This window comes from Buteo buteo, chromosome 7 (assembly GCF_964188355.1).
Source record: "Buteo buteo chromosome 7, bButBut1.hap1.1, whole genome shotgun sequence".
Lineage (NCBI taxonomy): Eukaryota > Metazoa > Chordata > Aves > Accipitriformes > Accipitridae > Buteo > Buteo buteo.
The window spans coordinates 32,690,827-32,713,930 of NC_134177.1; the positions used below are offsets into that span (position 1 = coordinate 32,690,827).

General features: G+C 46.2%; 1 protein-coding gene across 3 annotated transcripts; it reads right to left on the minus strand.

The window, feature by feature from the left end:
* Positions 1 to 142: 142 nt before the first annotated feature.
* On the minus strand, positions 143 to 22,697 carry ATG4B (autophagy related 4B cysteine peptidase). 3 transcript variants are annotated; one of them, XM_075032290.1, is made up of 14 exons: positions 22,603 to 22,686; positions 21,691 to 21,862; positions 16,186 to 16,284; positions 15,573 to 15,644; positions 13,345 to 13,443; positions 12,365 to 12,466; positions 11,542 to 11,614; positions 10,381 to 10,460; positions 6,979 to 7,175; positions 5,845 to 5,923; positions 4,955 to 5,100; positions 4,241 to 4,297; positions 3,854 to 3,947; positions 143 to 1,986 (listed from the first exon to the last, which is right to left on the minus strand). In XM_075032290.1, the coding sequence occupies exons 5-14, from the start codon at positions 13,403 to 13,405 to the stop codon at positions 1,913 to 1,915; spliced, it is 963 nt and encodes a 320-aa protein (XP_074888391.1). In that variant the 5' UTR covers positions 13,406 to 13,443; positions 15,573 to 15,644; positions 16,186 to 16,284; positions 21,691 to 21,862; positions 22,603 to 22,686; the 3' UTR covers positions 143 to 1,912. The 3 variants fall into 3 exon arrangements, with proteins under 3 accessions (XP_074888391.1, XP_074888390.1, XP_074888392.1); XM_075032289.1 differs by lacking the exon at positions 21,691 to 21,862 and having other exon boundaries at positions 22,603 to 22,697; XM_075032291.1 differs by lacking the exons at positions 4,955 to 5,100; positions 5,845 to 5,923; positions 21,691 to 21,862 and having other exon boundaries at positions 22,603 to 22,697.
* Between the last annotated feature and the right edge of the window lie 407 nt (positions 22,698 to 23,104).

Consider the following 23,104-nt stretch of genomic DNA (forward strand, 5'->3'; position numbering starts at 1 on the left):
GACTTTTGCTCCCATCTGCCTTCATTGCCCAAACAGAGTAAAAACTACAATCATTTTGACAGCATTCCCAACCGTGCTGCAGGGTTACCAGATACCACCCACCACCACCTTCAATTCATGTGCAAGAACATTAGGACAGGCAAAGATTTTAGATCTGTTTATTCAGATACAAATTGAAAGCAGATGAATGGAGCACAGCCCCACTTCCTCTGCTGCCTCTTCCCCTAACTACAAGAGAGAAGAGGAGAAGCAGGCAGAAAGCAGCAAATAATAATTTAGTGACAGAAGCATTGTGGTTCCCAGTTCAAACCTCTGCTTTTGGATAGCATAGGGACAGTTAGAGCATCAGTAGGTCAGTCGCAGGGGAAACAGGTCATTTCTAGCCAGCTGTCACGACCCTTGGGCACAAAAGCATCAGCTGACAGGTTCCAATCCTAAATGTACAAAACCAAGCCTTGTAAACAGGTTTGCAATCTGCAGCATGCATTAAGGAAACTACTTCAGCAACTTCTATTGCAGTTTGCATTATGGCAGCTCTCCTCAACAGTTTACCTCTCTCTGAATTCTGTGCAGAGAAGGACCCCAGGCAGAGCTATCATCTTAAAGTAGCTAAAATTTCCAGTATAATTGGACCTTCTCAAGGCATTGTCTTTACTGCCCTCTTTGGGATAATTACTTGACATGGGTTTCTCTGGGTTAGCTCCTACAGTACCTTTGTGCATACTCTGCAGGGAGGGGGAGCTGGCAGAAGACAAACGGAGAGGTACCAACACAGCTAGGAAGCGTACTCGACCTTCAGGCACCTCTTCCGATTTGGAAGGGGAATGTCTAACAGGAGTAGTTGGAGGAACTGCTGAACAACCCACCGAGGACACCTTGAGAAATTTTACAGCTCATATTTTTGGTACCAACAGGATTAATTCCCTAGACACCATGCCAGCATGCTGGGGCGCAGGCACAAGACTGGCAGATCTCAGTTGTCCTGTTTTCACCTCTCCCAGCTGTTGAGGTTTTTTTTCCCAGGGCTATGGAAACCAGTTCTCTGCTTGAAGCAGCTTTCCTGAAGATACTTGCTGTAGAGATTAATCCATCATAGAAGCACAATGCTTTATTGACTCACTGAGCAAGAACACGTACATTTTCTATTCTCTTTTCCATTCTTTCTGCTGTAATTTAAACTGAGATAGATTGAGATGTTCCTTCCCAGCAGCATGGGTCTGCTCCACACTTTCCCAGACAGCCTTTTGCTTATTGAACTACCAGTTGCTTCTAAGTTCCCTCAACTTCCTTTGATATGAGCAGGCGAGGGGTACTGCACCTGTGAGGAAGTGCTGTGTACTGCAAAGCAGGAACAGGACTTGTACTGTAGGAAGCCCGGCCACCTGCACTCCAGGGGCTTCACAGCTGTCTTGTTGGGACATGTCTGCTGTTCATTTGCATTGTGAGCTGCAGTCAAAGTTGGCCAGTGAGAAGAGAAGCTGCTAAGGGCATTAACTGTACATTTCACCTGCTAAATGATGGGTGGCTCTATTTAAGCTCCAGAGGGGAGTCCCCATGTAAGGATTTAGCGCTCTAACGATTTCTATGCCTCCCCCAGAAGGCCAACTGACCTGCTGATGTAACAGATAGGCTTTGAACTCCTAAGCACCACTGCATCCACTTCCAGCAACTGTCTTCTGCTGAGAAATTCCGACTCCAGCCAGTAAGGCTATAACACCCACTTGGTTCTTCATCCCAACGCAGACAATGCACGCTCCGCTCAGAGGCTGCACAGAATGCCAGGATGGACAAGAGGCGGGGATGGCAGCAAGCGCCTATGAAAACCGGTAGCCCCAGGCTCTCGAAGGAGCTTCCCTCCCCCCCTTCTCCCCACACATAACACAAATTTGCAGAGTCAGTTTCCTATTTGTTTTCAAAGGGATAGGATTTCAAAGTCTTCATCTTCCGAGTCAAAGAACCTTTCCAGTCTGTCAGCATCAGAGGAGTCTGCAAGAGAAAAAGAAAACACTACTTCTGTGGGATGCATTTAGTGATCATCAGTGAGACCAACAGCTGGAGGGTAGCAGAGTTTGAGTGTCAAGTGACTGCAAGTTCCAAGAGACTCAGTAGCATACCTGAACAAAGGCTCTGAGGAGGGATGAGAACATGTCGCGGAAAAATGCACTGAAGAGAATTACGTGGTGCACAGAAGATGTGCCGCATTTCACAGATCCCAAACACAGCCCTGGTGCAGTGCAACTCTGTGCTGTGACCGTTTTGTACAACCTTCCTGTGCAGCAGCTCTGTATTAGCAGAAGACCGTTCTGCCTCAAGAGGCTCAAAATAGGAGAACTTGCCCAGGTCTGGACTAATATCCATTTAGGTTTCCCCCCGCCCCCCCCATGTATTAGAGACTTTCTGCTATAGTTGCCTTTGATCCAGCTGCTGGGTAATGTAATTACACAACATGCACTCTCCCAAAAGCAATTAGTACAGTCCGTTTTGTGAGGAAACGTAATGTAATTGATCCCTCCTGTGCATCCTTCCAACCCTATGGTGAGGAGGGAGCACATACCTAAAGGGGAAGCAACTTTACCATAGGGGAAATTCAGGTGAGAATGTATGGGCAAACTGGGGAAGTAAAGGAGAAACCTCCATTAACTCAGGCTTCAAGAAAGCACTCACTGGACTTGGCAGAACAGCCAGCCAAAAGCTAAACTGCAATAACTGATGACTGGGGACAGAGAAGTGCAAAGCTGCAGCCCCCCCCTCGAACATTTTGTGACGAGCTTTAATCCCACAGTAGAGCGTGCAAATGCCTAGTGTCACTGTTTTTGATCAAACCGCAGTGCCTGTGAGTGCTGGCAGCACAACTTCCAGAGGTGCTCCTCAGAGGAGCAGTCCCCTTCACTTAAGTAAGACAGCACAGAACCCAACCAGCTGGGGAAAATAAGGACAAGGGGCTGGACAGTCATGAAAGTACAATTACTCCTTCTAGTGAGGTGTGGGACTGTAAGAGAAACAGAATGGACAGAGCAGACAGGAGAGGCTCTACAAGCTAGGGAAGAGGGAGAAGGGCAAGTAGCCTATTATAAAAACATTTTTAAGAGTAAGAAAGGCAGCAAATAGGGACAATTTAATACAGGCAGGGATCAACTGACAGTTTAAAGGAATCAAGCATTCTTACAGAAAAGGACAGTGAGGTAAGAAAGGCTTTGCAAGTTCATGCTAAGGGAGAGAGAGAGCAAGGCAGCACAGGGTGCAGGATGCAAGTGACAGGACACGGTACAATGCCTGCTGACAGGGTAAGCTTGTCCACACATACTCACTCCTCTTGGCAGAAGCTGTCAGTGGCTCTTTATCTCCTGCAATGTTTGTGCACATTATTGACATGATAAGCAGAGCCTGACAGCCAAGATACTGCCCAGCGCTTGTTCCTTTTTGCATTGGTAGTGGTACATGAACAGGGAAGGAGTGCCTTACACTGGAACTAAGTTTGACCAGCCCTGTCTGTGACAATTTTCATTACCTAGAAACTCAGTTTTCAGCCTTTTCAATGGACCTTTTTGATTCCTCCAAGCATCCCTTTACAAATCATAGATTCACATTGCTGTAATGGCCTATGAACTTGTTTTTTCTTGCTCTCAGTCAACATCACCATTCACAGACTCATTCTAAAAATAATCCTGAGGCACTGTGGGATCTGCAAACCACTAGTTGAAAGCCAAAGAACTAGACCAATTGACCTAAGAGCTCCAGATCAAACTCCAGGCAGAACAGGAACATACTAGAAATCACCATGCAGTTCCACACAATTTCCAGAAAACCAAAGGGACCAGCTCACCCTTAGCTCTACCTCCCTGTGTGGCCTCACCTGGTGTAAGATTCAGGACATCGGGGTTGGAGAAATGCGATGGCTGGCGTTCAACCAGTTCGAACATTGGCAGCACTCCTCTTACCAGGGACAGCTGTGGAGCAAGAGTAAAGCCATGAGAACCAACAACTCTGTACTCACAGTGCTCTGGGTCTTTAAGGGGTAATAATGATCTGTTGGGACTTCACTGCAGCTGAAAAAACATCTCTCAAATCTTTGACTCGCACCAATCAACAGAATTTCAGAGCTATGCTCTTTTTGATAGTTTAGTAAACTATTTTCATATGCTTTAAAATGGGATCATGCTGCAGAGAACATGGTGTCTGTGCAGTGGTTTGGAAACAAGACAATACGCTGTATTCCTTTCCTGGTGATATAAACACAAACCTTTTTGATTTGCTGGCACCAATTGTTAAAATCCTCCTCTGTGTTGCAGAAAAAGCCCTGAAAAAAAGGAATTTATCTTTATATATTGTAGATTGATCATTTCAGTCTCAAGGCCTTGTATTAACACCAAGCAACATGACCAGGCCTGCAAGCAGCTAGAACACCTAACTGCCTTGCTTTTAAACTGTGGCTTACACTGCTCTGTTAAACTGAACACTCTCCGTACGCTTGGTGTGACCAGACTACCCAAGTGCTGGAATCGTCAATGTAATGGTCTGCTCAATTGCAGAAGGAACACTGGGCAGAAAAAAACCCACATGGAAACAAAGGGCAGGCATCTCAGATACAACAGAAGACAATCCACACTGAATCATAATACGGATTCAGGAATGGATTCAGATCTGCCCATCAAAAGGCAGGAATCAAAAGCCCGGACTAAACCTGAGAGAAGGACGCTGCCCCATGAGGAATGGCATTTAATTGCCATGCAAGGGGAACTTCCCTGTACCAAACTGCTTCCTGCACGAGGAGCTGCTTTACCAACGTTACTGAAACCCACAGCAGCACTTGCCCAGAGCACAGCATGCCTGTAAAGTAGTACCCAACTCATCACCACTGCCTTTGCCAGTTCCCTGGGCAAAAGGAACAGCTGTGAAACAGAGGGACCACAACACTGCTCCTTCGGGTGATCAGAAACAAGCAGCAGGAACGCACCACCGCAATGGAGGGGTCAAGCTCAGCAATGCTCATTCTGCAGGGAGGGTGCTGGCAGTGGAAGCTTTCATCGGGGAGACAGCCGCTGTCACTGGGCTCCACTGCAGGCTGCGTAGTGTGGGGATCCAGGTAAATGAGTTCCTCACCTAGACAGACAGGCAAGGAGACATCAACAGGAAGAACCATGCCAGAAGCTGGTCTTCTGAGAAGCAAATGGTGAGATAGAAAGAGGAGGAAGAGCAATGACAGAGCCAGCTCTCGTAACCCCACAGAGGAACCCACGTTCTAGGGACAACTTGCTTTCAGCCACTTTCCCAAATGCTTCTCAGCCAGGCAAAGAGCCAGCTGCCAGCAAAACCACGGTGGCCACTCCACAGCAACACCCTGGGATCAAGGCACAGGCACTATTTGGATACTGTTCCTGCACATGCCTTCCAGGGTCCTGTATAAGCTCAAGTAGGCCCCAGAAATCCAAAGCACAACCAGCTTGAGGTCTCAGGCAAAGAGAGAAATCAGAGGGAAGGAGGAGAGTAAAAGGACAACAGTTTGTAGGGTTTCAGGAAGGGGACAACTACAGGACAGTTAAATCCAGCCAAGCCCCTAAAGGGAGGTCAGCTCTGAATGCAGGAAGAAGTCTCTATCTACACCTCTTTCCAGACAGGATTTAGAATTATGCAGTGGAAGTTTATGGCCTGTACTATGGCCACTGTTCAAAGCTACATCACTCAGGTTCTCACAAAGAGGTTCAGTCTGCAGCAGCCTTCCATGCTTCCAGCAGAAGAACCCTGCAGCATGCACCACAGACCAAGCAGGAGAGCTGTACTGCTCCACAAGCATTTTTTAGCTGGGAGGAGATGCTTGGAAAGTCTTTCGGTACTCTGGGCACTCACCTACATAGCCAATGAAGTAGTGAGCACTGTTTGGTTTCCCTCCGATCACTCCCAGGGACTGAGGCATCATGAAGCAGTGCTGGAAAAGCAATACAGAAAACACACAGCTGACAGACAGTGAGACAGCAGGTGGCAACAAAGGCACACATCCAAAAATGCAGTGGGAAAGTAAGATGGGGACACTGAAAATCAGCAACTCTAGCAGCAGAAACAGCCATTTCTGGAGAGAAGCTCCATCAGGAAGGCTGAAAGCTGCAACGCAGGGCGTTCAAGGAACACGGAAGCAGCTCAAAACCACTTTTAACTGCTGACAGGAACACACAGGCAGACCAAATGGAAGCAGCAGCACTATTCCAGGACCCAGACCAGGCAAGTCCTGGCTTTGCTGCAGTCAGTGACAAGATCCCCTGGAGCTGTCATCAGGTTGCAACAGTGCTCTCAGGAGGGAACAATCATTCAGGAAACAGTTTAAGTTCCTCATCCAGCTGCAGTATCCAGCCACCATCTACTGAGTTAACGGCAAGTAACCTTGCGTGAATTTGGAGCTCTCTTACCTGTCCAGCTCAGAGCTTGCTAGCATTAGGACAGCCAAGACAACGTGCACCGTCTTATGCATGCACTCTGCACACCCTAAATTCTGCAGCCTGCTGATACTCCAACCTGCAACCATCTGCCAGCTTCTAGCCTCAGTCTGCAGTACAAGCTCCAGCATCAGAGCCACAAGGAATTTACAACACTACATTCATTAATGCTTAGGTTGCCTCCAAGCACAGTACAGTTGTGCTGAGCAAATGCTTCAGCAGGCCAGTACCTCTAAACACAAATAGGGACCAAGATTAAGTTGTGAGGTAAGATCCTCAAGAAAACCCACAAAGCCAACCCACACCAACCCCCCCCCAAAGCCCCCCCCAACCAAAAAAGCCTCAACTCCCCCCCCGCCATTTTCCTGACTATAGCCTGCAAGAACCCATATCCTGACCTCCGCAAGGATTGTCTCTGAACACATTTTTCTTTTGTAAATAGGACAATCACTTCCAAGTATTTTTGCCCCAAAACCAAATTCTAGAAATTACTTAATTCACAACAGGGTCCTTAAGCATCAGAACACCAGGAATTCAGCTCCAGATTCCCTACCTTTAGTGTTTCAATATAGGCTTCATTGATCTCTGTGAGCCCAAGGCGGAGAGGTATCAGCAGCACCAATGGTTTCCACAGTGAGAGCCTATCTCTAACCCCTGCTTCCTCTGGGTACCCGTTATAGAGCACATCTGACTCCACAGCAGGGCATGCTGCAGCTCCAGCAAACGGGAAGTTGGACTGGCACAACCGCCCTACAGAAAGGGAACATGAGCAGAAAGCATCAGAAATAACCTCCATTTCTAGACCTTGAGTAATTCTACTCAAGCTCTGATCAACAACTGCTATTCACTAAAAGCCTACAGCACTTAATAAAAAGAAAAGCTTAAAGAGGTCCAGTGCTGGGATCGTGTGATGTGTATATTCCCTGCAGGGCTTCTGGTAGGGCTCAGCATTTCATCTAAGCTTACATCAAGATTATGCCAAAGCATGCTGTACTCACAGCCACCATCTGGTGGGACGTTAAAATGCAAATTCTTCCAGCAGGTGAGCAGCTAAGCAACAACCTGTGCCAACAAGGTTGAATGAGTTGATTAGGAGGTCAGGCAAGAGTCCTGAATTCAGAGAGCGTGTAGGCAGAGAAAAATCTGGTGTGTTGAACTCCAGAGTAGTTCATGGCAGATATGAAGACAGTTGAACTGAATGAGGAAAGCGTTATAGCTTAACACAGGAAATATTCACGTGTAATTGGCGGTGTAATGAGATACAATCATAGTGTCTGTCTAGAGTAGTTGTAATTTTCCTAAAGTTCACTAAAGTCTTCATAAATTTTAATCAGGGATCATTCAGAAGCTACTTTAGAGACCTAAAGCAGGATGATCATTAAACTCTGCAATTTCAGTAGGAGCGTTGCCTGTAAGATATGGGGCAGTAAAACTCCTCGGGGCATAAGCATGACATAAGCACTATGCATCCTCATTCTACAGGCTTGACAAACACACAGCCAGGCTGTCATGCAACCAGATTATGTAAATTCTGGTACAGAAACATCTCCAAGCCTACCTGTCTCACTGGCCAATTTCATTACTTGCTGGGCATGTGAAGTAAAAACTCAAACCCCAAAGAAACGCACAGCACTTTAATCATGAAGCCAAGGCAATTAGACGAAATGCCAGAGGCTCATTTAATTTATTCCTGGCCTAAGCTGAATGCCAGGACACTCTAGCAGGTAGGACACCATGTAAACAAACACCTTCATCACCAGCCATTTCAGCAGGGTGTTTGCTCACTACTAAGAGCTTCAAACCCAGCTGAACAAGGAGAACATTACACCCAAGGTTAGAAGAAATAGGACTTTGATCTAAAGCCTCAATATGAGAGACAACCTGCACTGAAGAGGTTGCAGTTGCTCCCTATACTGTCCCTCCTCTCATCCACAGACATAGTTACTGGAGGTCCTGAGAAAACAAAGTCCTTATTCATAGTGAATTATCCTGTTCAAACAGTAAAATCATGGGGGTTTTTGTTGCAGTAGCCTGCCTGTTCTGATGATCTGAAATAAGCTGCCAAGTCAGGGCTGTTGCTGAATAGGGTGTCACTGCAGGTTTCCTCATCAGGCAAAGCAACTGGCAATCCTGCACTGTGATATGAACATATTTAACCCAAGTTTAAGCAGTAGGGAGCTCGGCACAGAATAAGTTCACCTTGCTTCTTTGGCAGGCTTTGCAGTGCTGTGGTGCCACAGCACAGCAGAATCTGCCTAAAGCTTCCTGGCTGGATCCAAACCATTTACTGCAAACATATTCCAACAGATTTGACACAACATCTCTCCTGCTGCAGCTGCTGCTGTCAGGTACTGGCTTTACTGTCTTGTCACCTTTCTGATGAACAGGATCCTCCAATGCCCAGCTAAGAGCCCCTTTCCGATACAACAGACTGACTCAGAAGGGATAAAGATGGATGTTTCTTCACTGCTGTAGCAAAAGGCATTTCCTATGAACCTTAGGCTGAACAGTATTAGTTACCAAATTTAACAGAAGCATGAAACAGCATTAACTTCTGAATGCTTCACTATTGACAGATGTTTGGGGCACAAAATATTTAACACATACCTACAGACATGTAACACATCAGACCCACTCATACAGTGACCTTCAGGTGCTGAACAGGTACATTATGATTCATATTTGAGGAAAATTAACAAAGACCCCCTGCACATTACAAGCTGTATGGACATGTTACTTGAAGTGGTATCAGTGCTGAACAGTCAGTGCCACACAGACAAGAGCCTGCAGCATACCCAAGCCTCACAATCAGCATGCTTCAGTTCTAGAAGTAATGATTTCAGGCTAAAGATGAAAGATAATCCAATTTCTGCTTTCACACTGGCCCTTGTTTAAGCCAAAGGGCATCAGCACATACCTTCATAGGACTACAAGTACCCAAAGTTAGACAGGCACTTCTCAATCAGATCCCATGTTTCTTTGCCTCTCAACTGAGACTACCTGATAAAAGATGTGACTTTGTAAAGTGACTGTCCTGCACTCTAGGGGCAAATTGCCTGTTAACTGATTTTGGCTCTGTGGCAGCCGAAGCCAGCCTAACTGATGCCTGCCACGATCTCACCTGTAATCTTGCACCAGCTCCAGCGCTCACTGGACTGTTCTATGTGCCGTTTCAGAACACTAACCTGGCAGAAAACGTTGCATGGTTTTGTGCTGTGTAAGCGCACTGCCTCATGAGTTAGTCTAAAGCAAGCGAGGGGAAGGCTTGGGCAGCCAGGACCATGCAGGACTGCAGCAACCAGCAAGGCAGGCATTCAGCTTTGGTTACTGCGGCCCTGCAGCCCGAGAAAGCATGCTAGGGATGAACACACTGCACAGCTGCTCAGCCTCCAGCACCATCCTATTGTCAGGATGCACCAAAAAAAAACCAAACAAAAAAACAACCAACCAGTGAGCACTCCTTAAAAGATGATGAGAGATCCACTCCAGAGATGGATTCCCTTCTACTTTCCCCATCCCCTGCCAATTTTGTTCATTTTCCTCTTCAGCTATCTGTTCTATTTTTCTTACTCTGCCTAATAGCAGAAACATTCCTACACCATTATATGAGAGAGGAAGCAGCCATTTACTGCTTGCTCCCTGTGGCCATAAACAAGTTTGACACTGCCTTCTCCAAGCAGCTCCCACCTATTGTCTGAAGGTCAGCAGACCTTCTCTCCAGATCCAGAGGCCACAGGGCCAAGTCAGAGGCTTTATCAGATGAAGCAAACATCAAAAAAGGGGCTTCCTTGCCCTAGAACAGCAATTCTCATCTGGTTTTAGCACGCTTGGCCACAGCTTTAAGACAGAACATTTACTTCATGCTTGTTGTGTTGTACTGCTATATGCTCTCCAATTTTTTCTGGCTTCTTGGTGCCAGAGGATATAACACATTCTACCTTCATGTGATACTTACGGATTTCCTCCATCACTACTGTGTTGTCCATGGCTATATGTACTGCCAGTGAACTCCATGTATCAAAAGTTGCAAGTTTTCTACAGAAAAATTTTAAAAAAAAAAAGTAAGCAAGGATTAGTTACAACTAAAAGAGAAAGATGGTGGTGTATCAGAGAGGAGAAAGTGGATTAGGAGAGACTGGCTTTCATCAATTATGTTGTAAAGTACGCTTTTATACACGTATCAGAGTTGTAGACTTCATTGCCACTAGTAATTATGGCCAGAAGAATAAACAAGATTGCAAGTGGGACCACATCTGGGAATTTGTCGCTCAGCAGCTACTAAGTACAAGAGCCCTGATATAATCTCCAACTCAAATCCCATAACTGCTGGTTACCAGAAAGTAAGACAGCATAAAAAATAAATAACAACAACAACTGAAAAAAGTCACATTTACTTTCCGTACATATCTCGTGATCACCTATACCAGATCCTGGGCTAATTCAGCCTGTAGTCTGACCTGGGAAACCTGCTTTTAGGCAATCCTAGCCTACTCCAAGGAGCTACCTGCTCATCTAATCAAAGTGAGGGAAGAATGGTGACAGGAGGGACAACATTTCTCCAAATACATTCTGTCCCAATTAAAGGCAGTCCATGCTCCAGCACTGCTCTGATCCTCTGCCTGTCACCATGGAACCCAGGCAGCAAATATTAATGGTTTCCTCTGCTAATGCATTAGTGACTTGATGGCTCGCTGGCAGCTTTTTGTAATGATGACTCTTTTCAGGTCAGCAGAGGCAACTCAGAGGCTAGCAGAGATCCAAACAACAGCAACAATCATCTACTCTGACACTTGCTTCTGGTCTGCTGCAGAGTATTACGCTCAGTTCTAGTGGCAAGCACATTACTTGTGGGACATGGAGAGAGATTTTGGGGAGGCTGTCCTCAACTTGAAATCTGTTTTCTCTCACATCCTGCCAGCATCTGAATGACAGAAGGGCTCCTTTCAAGTTCCCGCCCAAACAGGTCGATAAGGTCAAGCAGGTGGCCTGCTAACAGCTTTAAAACATACAGTTGCACTTCAGTCAATGGGCAGAAACCTGTAAGCTAGGAGGTACTACAAACGAAATGACCCCACTGCGTGGTTCAAAAGATATAAAGGAAAAACATTGCACTTACTTGAGCACTTGTGCGACTGTGTTTGGTCCATACCACTGACCTATGGATTTTCCCTCTCCAACTCCCATCTGGGCTGCATCACATGAAAAAACCAAAATAATTTATCAAACAATTTCACCTACACTGCGTCCTTTCCTAATCAGAGTTTGTATTTAATAGGGAAGACATCTCACTTGGAAACATTTTTGAGTCAGCAGAATCTACCCTTTCATGGGGTATCTTAGTGTAGATGGGAGTGAGAAGCATAACCTGAAGGACTGTAAACCAAATCCTTTCCCCAAAATGCAATAATGCAGAAGTTCAAAAGGCAATGTTACCTCAGAAGAAATTTTACTTAGTTTGATTACCAGACCACCCCTGTAATCTGCAGTTCTGTTCACTGAAGCTATAGGTGCCTTAACACCCTATAGGAAAAACTGGAACAGGCTGCTTCTATTTGTCAGGGAAGTTTATATCAAAGTGAGATCCTTCCTTAGCCCATTTGCTACTTCTGAGAATTTCTTCGCTCAGCAGTCTTCTCATATTACAAGGTCCTAGTGAGAACAGCAACCCCATGCATTCCTCTCACCTTAGCAAGCGTATGGGAAGTGATGCTGAATATAACCTAAAGCATTAGGCAAACCTGACGGCCTTAATGGAGTCAAGAACAAAAATCCATCATAATCCATAATAAAGAGTGGTAGTTTTACACCATGTCAGAAAACAAGTGGCATAGTTGGGGTTTTTTTTGGCTTAGCTGGTAAAACAAACACAGAGTGATGTTCTACGCTCGTGGGAAACCCAGACTGAGTAACTCCACACTCTTCAGCACCCAGACTCTTACCTATCTGGTGAATGGAGTAGTAGCTGTCTTTTTTGTCAATGAAGGCATTAAGAACGTTGAAGTAATTATCCATCTGCCTCTTCCCTTTTATCCACCTCCAGTCTAAGACAGACAAGGGGATATATGAAACAAAACATGGTGTTTATCAGCAACTAGAGGCTGCAAGCAACAATTCTTTTCCCTGTGCATCAATCAACTGACCCAATTTTCATGTCACTATCTTATCATTAGGCATCCGAGGCATTCCCAACAGTAAAGGATTAATTTTAAAAGAAAAGTAAGCTTTCTCACAGTTGGGATAAAGGAATATCACCCACAGAAAAGCAAATAAACAAACAAACAAAAAAATCAGAAAACACAAATTGTACCTCTATCCCACAGGTGGGAAATAGGATTACAATTTCTCATTGATAGGCATGAACTACGTATTCTGGGGAAAAAACAGGTGACCTCGCTATAAAAATCATCCTCCACAAATTCAAAGGCCATCAACAACTGTCAAAAAACCACTCCAATATAGCTGCTTACAAACCAAGCACAGGTCAAGCACAAGAACAGAAGTATTCAGGGAGAGGAGACTACACGCAGTAAGTGAGGGCTTTGTGACAAATCTGAACTATAAGTAAGAATCAACCTACTAAGTTGTTTTAAACTTCAGCTATATAAAAAACCCTTCAAGAAAAATCTAGTACGTGTTTGGCTTCAGTGGATTTAACTACCATGTTCCAGGGCTCTGCTTTGTTTTAAGGCTTGGACAACTATATCTTTTTATGTGGGGTTGTAGACAGTGGGGAAAAGCCTGGTGGAGGGTTTCCAGTAGATTGTTCTCTCAACAGCCCTGAAATTGAGGACACTGAAGAAAAACTTACAGAGCCCTCAGCAATTATCAGCTGTAAGGACAGCAGATAACAAGGGCACAAGTACTACACTTATGGGAGCACATGGCCCAGGAAGTCAGTACAGGCTGTGCACTGGTTTACCTCTTCCCAAATGCCTGCAGACCAAGGCCTGAGCAAAGATCATCTGGCCACACCGCAACATACAGCCCCAGCCAGTATCAGATGTGGGACCGGTTCCTCCTGTAAATGAGGACAGAATATAAATATGTAATGAATACTAAAACAGTGCCAAGAGGGAGAAGAAATGAAAGCACTCTAAGTCTGCACGGGTAGCAGGTTCACCCAAGAAATCAGGCAGGGAATAAGGACTACCTTAGCTCACATACCCAAAACTAAGAAACAAAAATGTAGTTATCAGTGAGTAACTTAATGGCATCCCTTAAAAACAAATAAAACCCTCTAACACTAACTGAAAGGGGAAAAAAAACTTCAAAGGGAAGTCCAAACAACTCAACTAGAAAGAGAGCTGAATTTCTCAGGAGCACAACAGCCCTTGAGCCTAGCTGCAAACTCCCAGCCCACTTCAGAGACACATTTCTACACAGAGGTGCTTGTTACAGGTGACTTCTTGTAATCCTCATCTTGAGAAGGCAACTCGTCATGCAAAACAAATCAGTCCCAAGGAATTCCCACATTGTAAGCAGCTACGACTGGATGAGATTCCAAAGTGAACATCATAGTTAAGCCAAAAAAAAAAACAAAACCAAAAACAACCCACCAGCCAAAAAAAGCCACCCCAGCAACGAAAAAAACACATCCTACATAGTATTGGAGAATAAGCTGGATATTAGCTCATGCTGAAAAGTCTGAGACAAAGGCCTGAACGGTGGAAGCATTTCCCTGACAGAACTTCAAAAGGAAACTGCTGCTTCTCCACTGAAGCTCTGGCTATTATTACAAGCTTCATAGATAAAATGTTTAGTGCGACCACAGCAAGTGAGCTGTCTTACAAGCATGCAGTCAGCTGTGCCTTAGCACAGCTGGTAGAAGTAGTTTCTTTGTAATACTGCTTTCTTCTTTCAATCCTACACAATTACTGTGCACAAAAAGCACAGGGAGAAAAATAATCCAAGAGAACTATTTAATCAACTTCTGGATGGTCAGCAGCTATCTTCTGTAATTTTGCCAGCAATTTTTAACATATACAACAGCCAAAACTGATACTGTGTTATAAAATTAGCATAAGACATTCCCCTTACCCTCTGAAGAGCTTACAATATTTAAGTGGGCAAGCATAAAGAGGGAAGTGGCCAACAATATAAGGGATAACTGGGAGAAGAAAGACTGAAGAAGGAAAAGGTTTACTGTACAACATGCAAATTGTATCTATACTGTAAATGGGAAATGACTCAGAAAATGGGATTTTTGTCGTCCCCCCTGCCCTTTAATAACTCACATAGAAACCCCAATTGTGTTTGTGAGCCATAGTTAAACACATGCTAACCCTTCAATTTCAAATGCATGTTTAACTATGGCTCACGAACAGGAATTTAAAGGGATTAAACTGCATCCAAGATGTCTCACAGCTTGTTAGGTAAAGGGTTTCTCAGTAGGAAAAGAACAAAACAAGCCAGAAGGACCAGCTACCAAGAAGTCTGTTTTCCAAATCTAAGCCATTTTCCCCATTGACTGCTGGGGTTGATGTTGACATTGGGGACACGGATGGGGCTTGGAGTCCCATTTACCTGTTCTCGGATCTCTTCTGATACACCTTCCACCTAGTACACAAAACCAAACCATAGAAGAGACCATGCAGAATACCATAAGGAATGAAGACATCCTCCTTTAAGTTCACTGAGAAATGTTCCCCAATTACTACAGCTCCCATATGTAACAGCCACTTCAGGCATTTAAAAACCCCACACACAAACAAACCCACATATGGTTTAGAGCAGATGCACAAAGGCAGTAATTTCTGTATCACATCTCTAGCTTTCATCATTTTAATCCAATTCAAGCCCAAGAACATCATTAAATAATATTTCACGTTAGACTTATGTAGGATCTAATGAACATGAAGTACAAAAATCTACCCATGCTGCTCAAAGAAAGGATGTTTCTAGGTAGGCTTCCCAAACTCATTCTTGTGTCCTTTTTAAAAACACTGTAATCTCTCATACCTAAGGGGATAAGGAATTCTCATTATCAGATAAACAAAAAGTCTATCCTACCAATTAAATGAAGTGCATTTCAGATTCTTATAAACGGAAGTGCATTAATGTTATGCTTGTGGGGACTGTTTTATTAGGTAGAGATAACCGGATTATCATCATTTCCAGGATGTACTTAGACTCATGCACAGTACATACCAATAGCAGGGAAGTTCTTTCTGTAGGTGAACCAAAGCCGAGAGGTCACATCCAACAGGATCTCTTCTTTCTCTGAAAAATTTTCAGAATCGAAAGGCATGCACATGAGGGTAGCACCAAACACAGCTAAATCCATCTCCTACTCACCTTCCCTAATGACAACAGCATTCTGCTCCTCACACAGTATGCATGCCCAGAGAGACAAAATCAGGATGAGGAACGGGACAGTGCCGCTGTGCAGAAGAAACTTTCTTTTTCCCCCCAAATAGGTGCAATCAACCCAAAGACACTATGGCCACAGGCAAATTATGAAGCAGTAAACCATCTTCGTGCCTTTCCCCTGAGCTATCCCCTGGCCTCAACCATCCTGGCTTCATGACACAAGTCCCAATAACTACTATATGGTAACTTTCTGCACAAAAATATTCCAGAGCCTGTGGAGATGGCCAGACAGAAATATGGCAGTTATGGTCTGGATGCTTTGCCAGCAGACAGACAGACTCTGCAGTGTGTTTATAAGGTTTGCAGTCACCTTGCTGCTCAGAAAGCAAAGTGCAACGCTAACAAAGTCCTCTGGAGTATTAGAGAATGTTGCATCGTGCATGCAAAATACCTGTAAAAACACTGTATTTCCGGCCAAGGATCCAAACAGGTTCTTTGGTCTCAGGGAAGTCTTCATATTCAAACCTGAGAGTGTCATAGGTAAGAGTAGCTAGAAAGAAAAAAAAGAAATTATATAACTCCTATAGCTTTTCCTTGTGTTTTAAAAAATCATACAAAACTACAGAATCAGAGCTGCTGTGGCCCAGTAACTTACACACCCAGAGCACCTGGCTCTAGCTGACAAGAAAAGGTACAGCTCCCCTTGCGGCCACCAACTCTGGAAAGCAGAGAGAGCTGACGCAGCCCTGGCTCACTCCTGGCTGTTCCACAAGCAGAAAAGCAGAGGGATTTCCAGGTTAGGTGAGCTCTGTGTTCTGTCCAGTGCAGAAAACGGTCAAGAAAATGTCTAGGACTTTAGCTGGCAGCTGCTCTCTCTTTCCCAGAACAGGCATCATCGTGCACATCATCAGCAATGATACCAAGGTCCTCTTTTCAAGTGAGCAAAGTGATTAAAATCCTTCTTCCAGAGAATATAATTTTTGGTGGTGGAACACAAAAAGCACAGATTGCATTAAGATGGGAATTAAACTTTGCTCTGCAAGTCAGTCCCTCCTTGAAAGGCAATGAATCCAGCAGCAGTCATCACATGCACCGAAAACAGCCTGCAGCTTGAGGAGCAGCACTGCCTTTACAAATATCACACTAAAATCTGAGGAACACAGAGCTGTGCAGAGATGTACTTGTTCACAGGTGATAGACAAACCTTACGTCTATTTTACTGGCTCTCTTCACAGCACGGCATCCATCAGTGCCTAGGTATCCATCCTCTTACACAACCACTACAGAACAACTCAGCAGCACAGGCTGCCCTTGGATCAGGGTAGTTTAAACTTTTGTGCAAAAGGCACAGGGAATGGGGAGAAAAAAAAAAAAAAAGGAGAGTTGGATGAACCATGCTCTGCTAGGCCTGTATTTGGAAATAAGACACTTTAAAGTGGTTTGGGAACCCTGGAAATGAACCATCTAATTTTGTAGGTGTGAATTCTTTAACAAACCACCTATAAAATTTAAAGCAGAACTAAGCCAGACTGTTCTGTAACTGTAAAAGTGGCTATTGAAGATATCTCTCCCAGCAAATGCAATAAAATGTGCAGTAATGTGGCATGAGTTTAAAATAGGGCAACGGACTAAACGACCACAAGCTCCTCTCAGCCCCGTTTGCTGTGAATGCCACCACTCTCCATAGCACACGCCTTGCTTTTTGCTTCCCAGGAGAGTCACCTGCTGCTTTTTTCCCATGCTGCCTATGTAGCAGACCTCACCCTTCTCACAAATAGATGTTCATAGATGAGCTTTCCTCCCAGTCATTCCCCGCCTAGCTTTCCAAAGCATTATCTGGTGCACCAGTAAATAACAACTTAGCAGATTTGCATCAACAATAGCTCCAGAAAGTCACCACAAAGTTCTGCTCCCTCTCCTTCCAGACATTTAGGATACTCCATGTTGCGCTTGGGCAAACAAGCTACACAAGACATTTTGGCCTCCTGTAGGTACTTCATCAGCCTTCTGCCCCTGGGCTTTCTGACCTCAAATTCCAATTCCAAATGTCAAAGAAAATACTTAAGTAGCAGCAGCAAGACACCATCACTAAGACCAGCTACTCTTTAAGTAGGAACTCTGGCAATATCGATGAAAATAGGCTCCGAAATCAAATTCTGAATTAGACTCTGGCCCTAACCACAGCCCAACAGATTTAAAGCATGTTCCTTGGGTGAATTAGTCTACAGACTGTTTCAGGCACATTTAGGATAGCACGGCCCACATGTTCCCATTCCTATCCAGTGATGTGACTTCTCAACAGCCACCTAAGCAAAGCAATTCTGCTTGCACAGAAAAGTTCCAGCAAATTAATGCAGTCTGTTCCTCTAACAAACTTTAGCAGGGAAATTAAGAATTTCTTTACCAAACATTAGCCAAACTTTATGAATCCCCAGCAGTCCATGTTTTCTGTACCTATCTTCACTTAATAGCTTGGCTTGCTTTGCCCCGCTTCTTGCTCAATGTTGGAGATTTCTTTCCAGGGAAGGAAGCGACGTGACTTCTGCAGATGTTTTCAAGAGTGCATCACTTTCTACTTTCTCCCTTAACTTTCAGAAGTCCCCCTTTGGGATGAGACATTACAAATTTATTCTAACAGCTCAAAGGAAGGCTAGTTGTTAGGATTTTTTAAAATTCAGTGTGTTACCCGATACAATCTTAACATAAAAACTGAAGTTCTCAGGTTTTAAAGCTGCATGAAATATTTTGTCAGTTCTCAAGCTTGCTGCGAATCCAGGGCTCTGTCAAAAGAGCCTCAAATAGCTTAAATAACATGACTGAAACAAGGATGCTACACAGAAACTACCAAGCTACCCACCAACCCTCTTCTTCCTAGCAACATTTCCTCGCCTTCTCAAATGTCACACCCTGTGTGGCTTCACATTTTGCAGGGCACCAGGTCCTTAGCAAGCAGAGGATTTACAACTGGCAGCCTCACGGCAAGGATTTGCTGGAAAGGGGCTGCTGGAGTCTCTCCCCTTCAATCAAAGCTAGGAGGGGAAGGGATCAGCAGGCAGGAGGGATTCCCAGGCTGCCCGCTGGACCAGCTGCATATTCAGGGAGCACAGCGCATGCAAACTACAAGTGCCATGACACTGCACATTCGGGAGGAGAGTTTCAGACTTGCAGTCCTTCAGATGAATGCCTAGCATCTGGGCTCTGTGCAAAGGTCCTGCAGCTCCAGTGGCACATCCGAAAGATGCAGTCAGACATTAGTGCGCATGTTGGTTTTTTGGAAGAATATACTTGCCACCATCTGAAAAGGCACAACTGTTAAATGCAGGAGTTGAGGTTTCACCTTCACAGGGAGGAAAATTCAAGTGAGTGCTCCCAGTTAGTATCAACGATGTTGTAATGGGAGCAGTAAACTCTCCACAAGGCTTGAAGCCACTAAGTGTTTCCTTTACAAACACCTACCTTCATACACTCTGGCACTTTTTCAAAACTACATCCACTGTGCTATTGCCCAGATGAGCTAAATATGAGCCAAATATGAGCCAGTGGGACCCAAACAATTCAGGCAGGGGTACAAAGAGTGTCACAGCTTGCACTGGAGCCTTTCTCTCCCTCTTACAGTTAGAGGCAAAGGGTCTGAAAATAAATAAAACTGGAAATTCACCAAGCAGAAATCCTATTCAAAGATGCTCCTTTCAGAGCTGCAAAAGTCGGGTGAGATCAGCAGATTTCTCAGGCAGCACTCCAAAACTTCACCTTCAAGAAGCCCTCAATCTGTTTTAAATACCGACCTCTGAGCATCCAAGACATTAGAGCAGCAGCCTCTGCAGAAAATCCGAGTGCACATCAAATACAACAGTTCAACTTCTCTCTGTGCACAGTGGATTTATAGTTAAAAAGCCAAGAGTTTCAGCCCTGCATAGCACACCCTCAGAGAGGCAGTCTCGCTTTCCAGGAGCCTCGGGCATGCTGTGAACGACGTGAGGTTGGCTAGATCTCTGCCCCATGGGCACACCTTCCACAGGGTCTGCTGCAGTGTCCCAGAACACCTTCTCACCCCACACCCTACCGAGAAAGCCTCGACAGAAAAGGCAAAGCTTTGTACGTGCCACTACAGAAAGCACCTACATTAAACAACCTAGGTAAAGGCATTCAGACTAAAACCGCATTAAATAGCAGCATTAAACCTGAACATTTGAGTTGTCTTCCACTTTTTTGCATGTGGTTAGATCTACTCAGTTACAAGACAGCAGGCCACATCACAAAAGCCTGCCTTGTATGAAGTGCAGGGAACCAACCCTTGACATACTCAGCACATGCCTGCAGTATCAGAGACTTTCAGTATCAGTTTACTAAACATGAGTACGTGCAAGGTTATTGAACAGCTATACAGCATCATCTTGACATAGACCAAGAAAAACTGTCTCAATACATAGAATTAGGGTAGAGGGTGAAATCTTGCCTCCGTTCTTATATTCTTAAGCTGTACAGTGAAAAAGCTGAGATAAAAATATTATCCCAACTTGTAATAAGCTCCCACATAAACAAACACAGAAGCACAGCCGGGCACCGGGAAGCAGACCCTGACTGGTGATGTCAGTTTGCAGATGTGCTGAAGGCAAGATATGGGCTTAAGGCAAATATCAAGTCCTTGAGAGCCACTAACTTTATCTGCTTTACCAAAAGCAAAGCTATTCGTTTTTCTATCAACTTTCAAAAACAAATAACAAGTCAAAACTTTGATGACTCAAATAGAAACATGGCAAATATAAAGTCCTTGAGAGCCACTAACTTTATCTGCTTTACCAAAAGCAAAGCTATTCATTTTTCTATCAACTTTTGAAAACAAATAACAAGTCAAAACTTTGATGACTCAAATAGAAATATGGCAAGTGATTTTCCCTGTGGTCCGCACAGCAAAACAGCTGATGTTCACTGCAGCATCAATCATCTTGGTTACAGTTTGCCTATACAGCTTAGGTGTTTTGTCGAAAAACTTTTTATACAAAATACTGAAGCAGGGATTTAGAGGATCACACGGAAGGAAAACCAGGCTTTGCAATACCTCCCTTCCCAAACTGTTTTTCGGTCTTCCCCCAGTCTTTGGAGAGGCCCCTCTCTCTGACACTGTAATGCTCCTCTGGCAGCACTTGCAACAGCTTAGTGACATTTTCCCTGAGTCCTTCAGCCTCCAGTTACCACCACCACAAAAGAATCAGAAATGGGGCAGACAATCATCTCCCTCAGCTGATAAAGGTACATCACCTGAGACAGAGCAGAGAGGAGGAAAGCTACTGGATGTAGGATGTTACAAAAGAGAGTCAAGAACAGGTAAATTTATTGTGTTAGTAAAGCTTATTGTTGAAAAACGCAGAGAAAACAGATAATCAAAGAACAGCCTGAACCCTAATCTCTGGCCTTTGCAGAAACTAAGCTCTTTCAAACAAGACAAATCCCGATTATCTAAGCAACAACAAGGTATTTAGAGACAGCCAGGGAGGAAAGTCAGTTAACTGGAGCGTGGCATCTTCTCGGAGGCCCAGAGCAAGCAGCTCAAAGTCTGCCTGTCAGGTCTCCCACTGTCTCAGGAGCAGGGCTGGATGCAAAGGGGCTTGAGCTCTCATTGCTCCAAGGCAATGAGACACACCCCCACACACACACTTTGTATAGAGGGGATCCAGCCCTACTGTCTATCCCAGCAAAGTTTTCCTTCCCTTGAGAAGCCCTGCAATGCTTATGCAAAGGGAAAGCAAACATATCTCCCTGCTCACGTTGTGTTAGTTCACTTGCTGGAATGTGTTTTGTTCCCAGGAGCAAGAGGCTGGATGCAATGACGTGCAAGGACGCACCAGGCAGAAAGTTGGGACGCTATCAACCGGACTACACTGACAACAGAAGCGCCTGCACCAAGGACAAAAACAAGTCAAAACAGCAGTCTGGAGGAATGAGAACTACAGATTACCTCCGCATACACATGCTCGCCCAACGCAGAGGAGGAGCCCACGTGGCACAGGAAAACGTTCGTTATTATGGAACAACACTTATCTCTGCAGAGGGTGGATGAAAGCTGTTACTATGCGAAGGCTAGAAGGAAGTCCCAAGCCAAATGCCAACATGCTTCCTTTTATCTCCCCCTGTATGAAAACAAAATCTCTATTGCAAACAGCCTTGCCGGCACTCTTGGTAAAGGTGACGACCAGTCACGACGAGCGGCCAAGTCGCCTTTACCCCTTGACGCAGCAGAAGGCACCCACAGCGCCTGGGGAGTGGAGCACAGCACAAGGACACCCGCCCCACCACCGCTTCGGAAGCCGAGCGCAGCACCGGGACACCTGCCCCGCCACCGCCCGGGCCCTCCGGTTCGCTTCCCGGGCGGCGCCGTCCAGGCCACATCGCCAAACAACGCGGAAGAGCTCCAGGCTTTTTAGGGACAACGGCGAAAGACGGGCTGGAAAGGGTAGGAAGGATCCCCCCCCCCGCCCCGCTCCGAGCTGGCTCCCTCTCGGCTCTGGCCTGCACCGGCGGTACCGGGGTCACCGCCAGGCCGCCCCGAGCCTCCACCGCTCCCCGTAGGGGAGGCGGCCGGGCCCCTTAGGGCCCCACAAGGCTGGGGACGCCGTTTCCAGGGCCGTGCCCCGGGGCGGTGATCGGGCCGGGGGGCGGTGGCTTCTCGCGCCGCCGGCCGGGCAGGGACCGCGCCTCAGAGCACTGGGGGAGGCCGCGCCGCTCCGGGCCGGGCCGCCCGGGCCTGGGCTGCCCCGGGAAGCCGCAGACCTCAAAGGGCCGCCGGGCCGGGCCGCGGACTACCTGAGGGGGAAAGCAGCCGCCCTCCCCTCGGTCGCGGCGCGGGAAAGAGGCCGCCCCCGCCACCCACCTGCGTCCATGGCGGCGGCCCCGCCGAGGGCTGCGGCCGTTGCCGTCCCCACCGACACATACGCCCCGGCGCAGCGCTGTGCGGCTGCTGGCGCGAGCGCGGCGCCCGCCCAATGGGAGCGCAGCTCGCCGCCGGGCTCCGCGGCGGTTGGCTGCCGGCGGCGCTCGTCACGGTTCGGTGCGCCGTGCGGCTTCCCCCGCGCACTGGGGGCTGCCATTTTGCCGTACGGAGGGGCGACGCGGAGAGGGGAGACGCGTCGGGTCGGCAGCGGAGCTGAGGCTGGGGGAGGCGGCGTGGCGGCGAGTAAGGGCTCCGCTCGCTCCGCGCGGCGCCGGCAGGAGAGGCCGGTAACACGTACGCCCGGGGAAGTTCCGCCGTAAGGGCGCAACCATCGTGTTGTACGGAGCTGGCCGAGCCCCGCCCCTCTTTGCCCGGGGTGGGGGTAACTCCCCACGCCCGCCTCTCTCGGAGACGCCTTTGACGGCTCGGCCGCCGAGGACCG

Coding starts and splice junctions, on each gene's coding strand:
- ATG4B (XM_075032289.1), bottom strand. Junction 5,101..5,844: donor CTACTTCATTGGCTATGTAG/GTGAGTGCCCAG, acceptor CTGTCTGTCTAG/GTGAGGAACTCATTTACCTG. Junction 1,987..3,853: donor TGTCCTGAATCTTACACCAG/GTGAGGCCACAC, acceptor TTTCTCTTGCAG/ACTCCTCTGATGCTGACAGA.